The 12,825-nt window shown below is 43.3% G+C and overlaps 1 protein-coding gene across 2 annotated transcripts in view; it reads right to left on the bottom strand.

Annotated features, from left to right (window-relative positions):
* Positions 1–12,825, bottom strand: part of Bmper (BMP-binding endothelial regulator) — a 248,005-nt gene that overhangs the window by 88,117 nt on the left and 147,063 nt on the right. For both annotated transcript variants that reach the window (NM_001135799.1, XM_087560859.1), the window contains 1 exon segment: positions 10,966–11,011. In NM_001135799.1, the coding sequence (NP_001129271.1) occupies positions 10,966–11,011 (46 nt within the window).

Genomic DNA, 12,825 nt, shown 5'->3' with positions numbered 1-12,825 from the left:
GAATGGGGCCAGTCATGGCTTTGAAGATGGAGGAAAAAGCCAAGGGCCAAGTGATGCAGGTACCTTAGAATCAGGGAAAAGCAAAAGAAATGACTCTCTGCCTGAGACTTTACAAGGGATGCAGCCTTGTTAGTGCCTTGATTTTAGCCCAATGAAACCTATTTCTGACTTTGGCCTCTAGAGTGTGCAAGATAATTAGTGGTGTAACGCCATGATTTCTGTGGGATTTTCCTACAGCATCCATTGGAAACTAATAACTTAGTACAGTCCAAACCGTCTAGACCAAACGGCTTCTATCAGGTGTCATGTCAGATGTGTTTTGTTCTGTATTTTAATGTTTCCTTTCCTCTTTACCATGTCTCTATACAACTTGCCTTATTACGTTAATTCATTAGAAGTGAGTCTGCAGAAGGTGCCTGTGGCCTGTTATCTCTCTGCCAATAATATAGACATGATCTAGTCTCTTCACTCCAAGGCCAGCACCTTCCCCCACTCGTGCCCCTACTTAAAGCATATACCGCAGCATCTAAGAGATGTTACTGATGGCCGGGAATGGAAAAACACATGTAGACGCTCTTCCTAGGAAAGCAGCCTATGGGATGTAGAGGCTCTTAAGGCTGATCAATGGCTCAAGCCTGATAATCAATTAAGAATATCTATTTAAAATCAGTTACAAAATTCAGCAGATGTGTTATATACTCTTATTTAATGTGTTCTATTTCATTTCCCCAACTTCAAGATCTCAAATTTAAGGTTAATTTCAGCAGTTTATCTCTGTCTTCCAGAATGCCAAAAAGTCAGTTTTTCCCTTCCTTTCTTTCTTTTTTCTTTCTTTCTTTTTCCTTTTTCCTTTCTTCTTTCCTTTCTTCCTTTCTTCCTTTCTTCTTCCCTTTCTTTTTTCCTTTATCACTAAGTAATTGTTTATTTCACACCATACACTTGGGGAAGTCTGCTGTGTCACCAAGGTCCCCATGAATAACAGATGAGGATAAGTCACCAAGCAATGAGAAGAATGTTCTGCACCGTCAACAGTTTTTGTTGTTTGCTTGTTTGTTTGTTTCCTAGTGAGTCAGGGTCTCTGGCTGTCCTGGAACTCACTCCGTAGACCAGGGTGGCCTTGAACTCACAGAAACCCATCTCTCAAGTGCTGGGACTAAAGACTAAGCTTGTGATGGAAGAAATACTTTCTACTCCCGCTACTCACAAGTCGACCTGACAGTATCTTCTCTCTTTACATAGTTCTTTCTATAGGAGAGCTGTGAATCTGGACAGAGGAGATAAACATCACATCTGGAAATTAATTTATTGTCTAGAATTAAAACACTAAGGACCTTTGGAGAGAGTCCTGTGTTTGAAACCCCATCTTACTCTGCCACTTAGTGGCTAGTGAAGCAAACTCCGTATGTAACACAGGTTTGTTTACCTAAAGCTACTGCGTTACAGAGTCTCAGGAAAGATGCCAAGATTAGAGCTGCTCGCATAGAGTAAGCATCACTTTTCTTTTTGTGAGCAAGACTGGAAGAGGATATAAAGTGCGGAGCTGGTGAAAATATAATGAGTTGAGTCCCTCCATAAAAGACGCAAAATGTAGATTAGGGGTCAGAGTGGAGTTAGCCTTGGAGGCTACAGGAGGAATGCCAATAAAACACAAACAAAGGAAGGAAGCAGCTTGTACCAGAAGAGCAGGAGACAGATCTGTCTGGAGTAAGGACTTGCTTCAGGGGACATGAGACACTCACACTGTGTAAATAAATTGGCCTGAGATTCATTGCCAGTCTGGGAAGTTTAAATATATTCCAAAGAACCAACATCTCTTAATGTCTTTCCTACAAAACATTAATCCAGCCTGTTGGATCGCCACAATGAGTAAAACTTTAAAAGCTTTGCAAGACCAGTTGGGGATGCTCCGTAACACCCCATCCTCCTGAAAACTTACAGGGCCCACTGGGTGCTGCAGTGAGGAAACATGTCTAGGTCTACCACACCCAGTATTCCTGCACATATGCAGTTAGAACCTGCCTTGAAGGTATTACTCAGGACTGCTCCTCAGCGCCAGGGGTGTTACAACACAAACCTTAGAAAACTCAGCAGTGAAGAAAGGTGGGCTAGTTTTCATGAAGGATGACTTTGGGTTCTGAAGTGGTATAGATACAGAACTGAAGGGACAGGGATGGGGGTTAGTAGAAAACAACAGGATGAGGGTACAGCCACCATGGGAATAAAAAGGAAATTATTTATTAGGAAAACAGCATAAAGAGGCAATCAACTGGACTTGATGACTGATCAGCAACAGGGGAGAGAAATGCCAGAAATATGAGAAACAGCCTTGAGTCTCCAAACCTGCACAGCTGGGCGAATGTGGAGGCCAGAATTCAGTCAATCAACAGGACTTGGAAACAGCCACTAGCCCCTCCAACCAACTCTTAACTCATTTAATCTAGGGAACCAGAGGTAGTAACTGTTGGTGCAATTCAAATGCGGTACTTACAAGGAGAATTACTCTCTTGGAAGGATAGATGCTAAGGTTCACTATTTGACTCATAGAATGTGGAGAAGTCCAGCTAGAGTTGTATCCCCGGTGCCTAACTTTCATGGTGTTGTAAAGTACCATACACACTATCAAAGGAGAAATGTAATCATTAATCCACCCATCTGTGAACACTGTAAACCACAACAGCAACGAGCCTGACAAGATATGCCCATAGGTACAGTAACAGCACAGACATTGTGGGGGTGGCCAATCACTTTCTCTGTTGGATACAAGGCTTGTTACATGAGATAGAACCCATCATTTGTTAAAGCGGGCAAAAACCTGTGGCCCTATAGGTCATAGGCGGTAGGGGGAGAATCCAATACTTTTATTCCACTAAAGGGACATAGTGTTGAAATAATTCTTAATGTCATTCGATAGCCAAAGATCAGACCATCTCTCAACCATCATAAAGACATTTCCCCTTGCAGTAGATGGCAACAGATGCAGAGAACTGGCAACTACTCAGTGTTCAGAAATAAAAGACTATGGAGTCCTCAGTCCTGGATAGGACAAACATGTCACACTTTTCCATACAAGGACTCTAGGAGATATGTGGAAGAGTGGTGGTAAGAGGCAGTGTTTTCCAGATTGAACAAGAAAGTTACACACATGAAATCATGGTAGTTATGACTGCAAGCCCAAGACTATACAGATAAGCTTAAGCCAGATATTATGCCAGCATAAGTGGGGAAATGAGCCTGGAATATCAGCACTAGGCGAAGAGCTATTGCTAGTTGATAGCCGCTGGGAAAAGAAGCATTAGTTTTCTTATATGGTATTAACCCTGGTATGTCCATCATACTCCAGGGAAGCCCTTACTCTCAAGACCAGCTGGGACTAGTTGGGTAACAACACAAACTGTGCTCAATGGGGAAGATGAACACAGAAAGAAAGAGGGGGGAGGGAAGGAAGGAGAGAGAGGAAGAGAGAGAGAGAGAGAGAGAGAGAGAGAGAGAGAGAGGAGGAGGAGGAGAGGAGAGAAAGAAGGAAGGAAGGAGAAAAGGAAGGAAGAGAAGGGAGGGAGGGAGGGAGGGAGGGAGGGAGGGAGGGAGGGAGGGAGGGAGGGAGGGAGGGAGGGAAGGAGGATGAGAAAAAGATGAAACTCAGATTTTGGTAGGAAGGGAGGAGATGATAAAGGATTGTAATGGGAGGAGAGGAGGAAAGAATATGTTCAAAAGAGATTGTATGGAATTCTCAAATAATTAATAAAATTACTGTTTAAAAGTCAAAGTTTGGATAATACTGAAACCAAAATGAGAAAGGATCTATAGATGGAGTGTGGAGGTGGCTCTGGGTGTACACAAGAGGAGGAAAGATGTGAAAAGGACAGGTCCGTGCACTGAAGACACACTCTGGCCCAGCAGAGGAAGGGATGTGGCTGGGGGGTTGTGGAGGAGGAAGGCATGAATAATATGAACTGCGTATCAGCGAGAAACACCACACACAGTGAGCCATCTTTTCAAATCTCTGCAAAGATGAGAGTTGATATAAAATAACCCAAGAGATCTCAAAATTAAGGTAACTTCCCAAGCACAGTGTTTCTGAACGTCGTGGACACGACTGCTTCCAAATAGAATTCCTGCCTTGTGTAAAAGAAGAAAACTGGTAAATCTCATGTATTTGAAGGCAAACCTCCAAAAAATGAAATCACCATACAGTCAAGAGAGAACACAGGGTTAGTTATGCTTCAAGTTTGAGTTCCAGTTTCTCATAGGTTAGAGTACTCGTCGACCTCTCTCATAGGTTAGAGTACTCGTCGACCTCTCTCATAGGTTAGAGTACTCGTCGACCTCTCTCTCTGTTTATCTTCTCTGACCTTCAGATCCTTTCGCTGGAAGACAGAACTGATCGTAGCTTCCACTTGGCAGAATCATCCTGAGAATTAAACAGCAGAGTGTGTGGACAGCATGTGCTAGAAGCCCTGCTCCACTGCAGCACGGTCAATGGCACCAGCAGGAGTCTGGGCCTCTCTGATCTCTGCGACCTGGGAGAGGCGGAAACCTGCCTCAGCTTGGCACACAGAGAATGCCTGGAGCTTGGCCTACTCACGTGACCTGATCTTCGGCTGTAACTTGGGGGTGCCCTCAGTAAGTCTAGGTCTCAGTATATTCAGTCACAACTGGACACTTGCATTTCTTTAGAGATTCAGGATGGCAGTGTGGCCACAGCATGTAAAATGTGGAGTTAATCTATATGTATTTCCATGGAAAAAATACATTCATTTATATGTAGACAGGAATGTATTTTAATGCAGTGATTTATCAATGCCATATCTCAGAATAATAGTAATATTAATTCTAATATGAATACTAATAATACTAATAATCTATCTTTCCAAAGGAAACTTGAAGGAGGGTTGCGGATGGCATAAGCACTACTTCACGATATTTGAGACCAGCTCTCTTATTCAGTATTTCTTGTGAGCCTCAGTTTCCCTGATTGAGGACTAGAAAGGGAGATCCTAGAGGGAAAGTCCACAGATGCACATAATTTTATGGCACTAAACTAAAAATGAATCAAACTGCAACTTTGAAAGCAGCATTGCACTTTCTGCCCCTACCGTCAATTATACAGAGTTCTTTCAAGTTTAAAACTGTATAGAATATTTATGCATATATCTGTATATATTGTTTGCTTAGTATAAAAAAATTAGCAGGACTTGCACTTGGCTATATAGACATCCCCCTCTGAGTTGCCATGGTGGAGGAGAAAGACTGGAAATATGAGTATGCAAAGAAAGGTAAGCCCAGAGTACAACTACCTCCACTTCTTGAGCAGAGAGGGGAACAGCCATGAGGTAGAAGGAAGCCTGGGCCTAGAATATCCTTTTCTCCCAGCATAGTGGTAGAAGAGAGAAAAGCTATTAAACTGGAGAGCTCTCTTATGATTTCTTTTCTAATCTATAACTCCCAGGGACTATAAAATCCTCAAACCTTCCTTTCCCCTTCTTGTATTGAACTTTAAATGACAAGGAAGCCAAGAACAGCAAGTACAGCTTGTCTTTGGAGCCAGCCAGGCAACACAGAGGAAACTCGGGCTCCATCTCTGACCTCAAAACCAGCCTCAGTTCCCTGGCTGCAAACTGTAGCTAATGACGTTACTTGGCCAAAAGATAGCTGTGAGATTTATATGAAATCAAATGGGACAACCATGACAGGGTTTAGATATACAGCAGATGATGATAAATAAATGTTGGCTACTGCTGTTGCCATCGCTGGTCCTGTTGGCTAGTGATGTTGATGACATTGATGATGGTGGTTGTCACGGTTAACTAATGAACCACTAAGTTACTGAGTACTCATCAAGTATTCACCCTTAGACCTAGCAGCACCGTGCCAGCCTGCCTTGTCTGTTTCTGCACCGTGTTACCACTCAAGAAGTACTACGATGTAGCTCACCCTGAAGAAATTAACCAGAGATGGAGGTTAAAGATTATTTAGTTCTTAGAGAATGGCTTCAGTCTCTTCCCTCAACTCTAGACCAGTTCGTGGCAAGGCAACTTAAAATGATAACATCTCTTAGAACAGAAAGCACAGCAAAGAAAAGGACTCATTTCCCCATAGCTATTCCTGTGTGGGCTCTCCACTAGACCACTGCTAGCATGTGGGGCTTCACTTTCAACCAGCCTGCCAGCCAAGTTTCAGAAAGTGTCAAAAGTCAGTTCCACAGGCACTAGCAGAAATTTCAGTGGCCACTAAGCTTAACACCTCCCTGGCAGGGCTAAAATCAACACCACAGATTTTTATGCCACAGGCATCCTGAGCCTAGTGTCAAATTTCCTCCCTTGCCTGAGGTAAGGACAAACTCCTAAGGCTGAGGGAACTTAAGTCCCAGAGGCTAGAACTCTTATTCAAACATTGAATTGCTGATTTGTAGAGGGTCCCTTGGTGGAGATTTTTCATAGGTTGGCTTCAAGGTCATTCTTTCATCGCCCGTCATGCCCCTGACTCCTCAGAAAGTTAAATTATTGTCCTTTTGGCCCTACAACACTCGCTTTGTTTACTGAGACATAAAAAAATGCATCAGGCATCCCAATGGGCTTAGAAAAGAAAGACTTGCCAACAAAACTAGCCGGGGCAAATTCTGCAGCTAGCTGTCCTGAGGTCAGGCAAGAGGCCCAGGGCCCATGATAAGCTGGTGCGGATCCACTGACCTGCACACAGCTAGAAGCTAACCCCTTAGGGTATGGTTAAACACTCTTTTGGCAACTGTGCACCTCCTGACACCCTAAGTTGCTGAAATTCGGTATTTCCTGTGACTTATGGGATGTGTGGCTAAGGTTATTTCAATCACGTGTACATATATATGTGTGCAGTAGACCCTACCAGTCTCAATGTTTCAAAACTACAAGCTTGCATTTAGGATTGAGGGTGCCTCGGCTTAACACGAGCTATGCAAAGGGTTTAAGTAATCTGTGACATCTGGGGTGGGGAGGATGGGTAAACATTGTCCTAACAGTTTTGGATGCCTCCAACTTGATTAAGAGATTAACGTCTTTCACAACCAATCTCTCAGTCCCCAACCCCACGCCTCCATCCCACCTCACCCCCACATTGAACTTATCAGTGAAAACTTTGACATCGAAGTATTATTTCCAAGTTTGAGAACGGCTCTGAAGCCAACATAGGATTTATCTGCTTCTTGGGCTCTGTGGGTTGGTGAGGTCAAGAGTCCACCCACTACTTGCCAGCACACTATAAAAGGGCATTTCACATAAACCAAATGCTACAGTAATCGCCAAGTGTTCGTCCCGAGTTCTGACGCTTCCTGGCACCCAACTCATGGTCACGTGACGCCCAGCCAAGCTGAGAAAAACTGCCTTCCAGCTACAGCCTCATACCTTGGCAAGAAAGCGCTTTTGCCAAAAGTTTTATGAAGTTTGTTTAGCTCACTTCAAATATTTTACTTTAAGTAAATCATCCAAACCAAATTCAATTCTTTCTGTTGGAAAGGAAAATGGTATGTCTCGAGTTATTAATAAGAAGCTATGCTTTTTAGATTTTTCCTTGGGCCTGACTCTAAGAGGACTCCCTATGTTAATATAGTTCTCATTACACCTTTAGATCCACCTTACCTGCTGTTCTGATACTACGGAGGGCACCCTGGTTTTCTGCCATGGTGACTGCTTCCTACCTACCCAGCAATCAACTTGGGAACTCTGACACATGTGAAAATTAAACTGCGAACCATTTATTTTGTTTCCTCTTTGCCAGGACAAAGATGCCAAATTCTACTAAGATGAGCCCAGGCAGGAGGGAATTCTGTGAGATTTGAGTGAGCATCAGTGGAGTGTCACCACTAGAAGCACCATCATTCACTTAACATCTACAATCAACAGGAACCCACAAGGATGTGAGAGGGGTCCTCAACTTCACATTTGAATGCATATATGTATTTATGTAGGTATGTAGTCTTGCTTCCTTACAGAATATATTAAAAGGACTATACATATGCATATGTTGAATAATTCAAAGTAGTAAGTGTGATCACATACAGTAGAGGCAGAAGTAAATTCAGGTATGCTGTTAATTGTAGCCTGCATTTTATTTCCCACTTCTGAGCAACGGCAGTCATTTTTAAGCCACCGTGCTACATCTTCATATATGCCTTTATAACTGTTTGTAAATGCAGGGAATTGAAATATCAAAGCATATTCAATGAACCTCAAGGCCTTTTGGTTTTAGGCTAGCAGAAGGACAATGTGATTTTTCTTTCATACTGTGCTGAACCAGCAGGTACTGGCAGTAAGTAAGCCATCGCTGCTTGTCCCTTGGTGTTTGTCTCCGAATTCACATGGGCATCTGTCCCTGTTTGGAATATCACTAGTTGACCTTGACGAGACATTTGTCAATGTGTGGAGACATTATTGGGTGTCACTTTGAGGTTAGGGTTGTTGCTAAATATTCTGCAATACACAGGGTGTCCCTAAAACAAAGCGGACCAGGGTGGATTGTCAATAAAACAAAGGTCGAAAACCCTGGGATCTTCTAGTTTTAGAAAACACCAGCCTTAGTTTAAGGTTTTGGCCTCGGTTTCTCACTCTCGAAACCCGTATGCCAGAAGAGGTTTCATAACTAATAAGCAGAGGAAAGAATGAACCCAAGTCTATAAAAGCAAAGGAATTTCACAGTAGGAGGTCTTAGACCATAGCTAAGGGACACCAGGAGATGTCTACCTGGATGCACTACGGAAAGCTGGGCATTGCTTAAAAAAAAAAATGGAAGCTATCCCATCTCTGAGCTGAATCCGAACAAATGATCGTCGCCAAGGAGAATGTGTTTTACAGCAGTGAGGGAAGATGGGCTGGAGAGCAAGGGAGGGTAAACAGATGGAAAGAACACCAGGGGAGATTGAGAAATAGCCATCTGATGATATAATTCAGGCTTGTGCCGAGAGCCGCATGCCTGCACGCTTCCAGCTCTGACCTGCAGGTGCAGGTGCAGCCCGTGGCCTCCCAGTGCCCCTCCAGCTGGGTGGCTTTCTCTGGCTGTCTCCCTGGCTGACGGAAAGGATGAATCGTTCAGAGACTTCACACAACACAGCACTCGATATGGCTGATTGCAAACTGCTGTCCTCCATGGTCTTCTATTTTCCCTTTTATTTCTTTATAAGTCACCATACTTCCTAGATATGGAAAGGCCACCGTGTAATAGAGAAACTAATGCAATCTAGCTTTATGCCTGCGTAGAGGTGGACGAGCCCATCTCCTGCCTGCAGAATTAAACCTATAGAAAACGCACACCAGGTTTTCCTTGTAATAGAGAAACTAATGCGATCTAGCTAATACGTCACTAATCACCATTTTGACTCTCTGAAATCTGGGCAATTCAAGATTGAGGTTGTTTCTGCAGAAAGCCCACATGCTTATGAGGCTGATAGCCAGAGAATCAGAAGATGTAACACATCTATGTCATGCAAATGAAGAGGTGGACTGCAAAACATCAGGCGTTCCCGGAAGGTCTGTCTATACTTCTGCTGCATTATCTACATTCTATGGAGAAATGCAAACTTGTTCACTGGTGTGGCTGCAGAGAAAAATGTTCGCAGTGCAGAGTGGAGACTGAGCATAGAGAAGGGAATGAAGCAGAATGTAGCCTCTGAAGCGGCCATAACCAGAGAGTCTCCGGGAGACAACGAAGGGGACTAATTCCAGTAGGTGCTTCTGAATCACCAGCATATCGATCATAGCTGTTCTTCTTTCTGCAGTAATTCTGAATCTGCCCTCATGCATCATTGGCCTCCCTTGAGCTAGTTTATGACTTCATTATCTTCAAAGGAAGGCTCTTTTATTAAATCTATAACTTATTTTTTGCTAATTTAATGAGCAGTTTCATCCCTTGCAAAGTTTCAAGGCTTTCTATCTTTAAAATAATAACATATATTAGACAAGAAAATATATGTATGTGTATATATAATGCATTAACACAGAACAGCTGTCCATATGTAGTTTTGTATAGCTATAAAATGACATATATTTATGTATTTGTTATCTGAGGATATCAAACAATCAAAGGGGAGAAACCAGGGTTTCTTGGAGCAATATTAACTTTGATTTTAGACAAACGAAAGAAACAAACCTGTTTCAATAAAAAGCTGCTTCTAAATGCCACAAAAGTCTACTTCTCTAAGCCGGACTGGCTCATAAAACAGTTTCTAATTAATTTCCTGGATCTGCTAATACTACCACCATGTAGTTATCAAAAATAACTTAACAATGTATTTCTAACACCATTCTTTCAATAGCATACTTCATTAAGCTGTCTTGAAGCCAAGTAAGCTTTGGGACTGGCATGGTGATTTTTCTAATGAATGTAGGCAAAAGTCCCCATATGGGGCTGCTGTAAAGTCAGCACAATGCTCTGTCCCTGAGATTCATCCCTATTAATCAGGGGCAGCCTCAGATAGCTCTCAAACATCACAACAATTCGGTAGAACCTTCAGGAACACATTTAAGAGCATCAGAATGCAAACTCATTGCCATTATCAATATCAAATGTGCCCAGGAGAAAGGATGAGGAGTTAGGGGAGGGAGGAGGAAGTGCAGTTCCTTGATGGTGTAAGGAGAGGAAGTCAATGCCCTAGAGATTCTGAATGGCTGGCTATACAGGGTATCATCCTCTTAGCCCCAAGGACTGCAAATGCTATTAGCAGTTTTAAATGTACATTAAGTTATCCGTTCTTCCTTAAAACTCCGTCTATCCATTTATCTTCCTGAGGTCTCCTAACAGCAGATGGTGGTGGAAATATCCACACTGGTTTCAGTCCAGCTTCTGTGAGATGGCGGCAGTTGATTGCAGGTGCCCGTGGGGAGGAGGACAAGCCCATCTCATACCCATAGAATTAAATCTATAGAAAACTTACACCAGGTTTCCCGCTGATCACAAAACGTTCAACAAATATCATGAGCACATTTTCCCAAAGAATGAACTTACTTTCAGTACAAATAGGGCAGCATCCTTTTCTGTTGAGAATTTTACCCTGGTGGGGGGTGGGAGAAACCAAAAATAATTAATGTTAAGAGATGGTCTGCTGAGGAGAAATCTCTTTTTAAAATATAGCACCAGATAAAGCAAGGAAATCAGCCCAGACTGTACTTGAACTTGACGGTTGCCATGGTGGTGAAATGACCATGCTGCAGGTTTGCAGGCCAGGCAAGGCCATTCCAAAAAGCTTTCCCGTTTTCATCCTCTTAGAAGCGGGCTACCTCAAAGTATGATGTGATTTCTTCCTCAGAAGGGAGGAGACAGGCTGGACACAGCTTTCTCATTGAGAGCCAAGCCAAGTGCATAGGCATACAACTGGGGACCACTGACACTCTGTCCATAGCAGCAGGACCTCTTCCTGCCGTTGCTCTGAACAGCTCTCTGGTACCCCGCAACCCAGGCTGAGGATGCTCACATCCTACACACGTGGTACAGCACGGACCAAACTCAGTCAGGCTTCTTCCCCTGTGGCATCACGCAATGCATGCTAACTCACTGTTAAACAAAGCAAGAAGCGGTGAGTTCTAGAGTGCTGAATAATTTTCTATCTCTGCTCTGGAAGTGCACTGCCATTTCCTAGGCAAATATCTTCTTCTTCTTCTTCTTTTTTTTTTTTTTTTTTTTTTAATGCCTGACATTTAAAGAAGGACACGTACTCTCCAGACCTGTACCAGAGAATGGCCTTTCCTTATCTCTGACACAGTGATTCCTCACACGGAAAAAGAAACGTGGTGGAAGCTGATTAACATTTAAGGAGCGACACTTGCTTCATGACCTAACGGTGGGTTGCTCATGAGGGTTTAATGAGCCAGATTGCTAAGGCTTAATGAGATGACAGCCATTGCTACCAAGAAGTGGGAAGTCTTTCTGAGCTGAGGATCTCTCCCTCCTTGGGTGAAGAAGCCGGTGTCACATAACACAGCGTGATAGAATCAGAAAGTTAACTTCATTTCATGTAACCACAGGCCATGCTCTTTTGTTACAGATTTGTAAGCCGCGGTTCTTCGAGACAATGTATTATCTACCACATGCAGACAGACTGCTGTGCATGCCTCATGCTTCCTCTCATTTGAAATTCACAACCACGCTCTGAGGAGAGGCGATCTCGTCCCCTTTGCACAGAGAACTAAGGAACCAAAGTGTACTAAGGTATGGCCCAGGTCAAAAGCCCAGAGCCCAGACTCTGTTCGCCCTGGTGAGCGGTTTGCAGGGCAGGTTTGAATATTTTCAAAATAAATAATCACGTTAGCTTTTCAAATGACATTTTGCTGATGAAGAACTAAAGCCAAGCCTGATTCATTTCTTGTATCTACTGAGCCTACTGTGGCGTATTAAGCTCTCTTATGGCATGGGCAATGCCGAGAGCCTTAATACAGTTCTTCATGTCCTGCTGGCCCTAACTATAAAACTACTTTTGTTGCTACTTCATAATTATAATTTTGCTGTTAATAATCATAATGAAACTATTTGATAATGTGGGGTGTCTGATATATGATCCCTGTGAATGTGTCATTTAGCACCCTCCCAAGGGGTCCCGACCCACAGGTTGAGAATTGATGCCATGGGAGATGTCATGGAATGATTTCCACAGAGGCTCAGACAAGGCACGTTGCCCCATTTGGAATGGTGTGAGTTAAAGCTGCGTTCCTAATCCAGGGCGCCTGGGTGATTCTCTGCATTTGTATTTCACCAGACACGGCCATTGCCCGTGTGCGGTGAAGCTGGTCCTGTTGGTAAATAGGTCTGTGGGGTCAGAGAGCCTGGGCAGTGTGTAATGAGCTGGAAACTGGACGGACGATCTGTAGCCTC

Source organism: Rattus norvegicus, chromosome 8 (genome assembly GCF_021556685.1).
Source record: "Rattus norvegicus strain SHRSP/BbbUtx chromosome 8, alternate assembly SHRSP_T2T, whole genome shotgun sequence".
In the NCBI taxonomy this organism is placed as follows: domain Eukaryota; kingdom Metazoa; phylum Chordata; class Mammalia; order Rodentia; family Muridae; genus Rattus; species Rattus norvegicus.
This window is presented reverse-complemented; position numbering and strand designations above follow the sequence as displayed.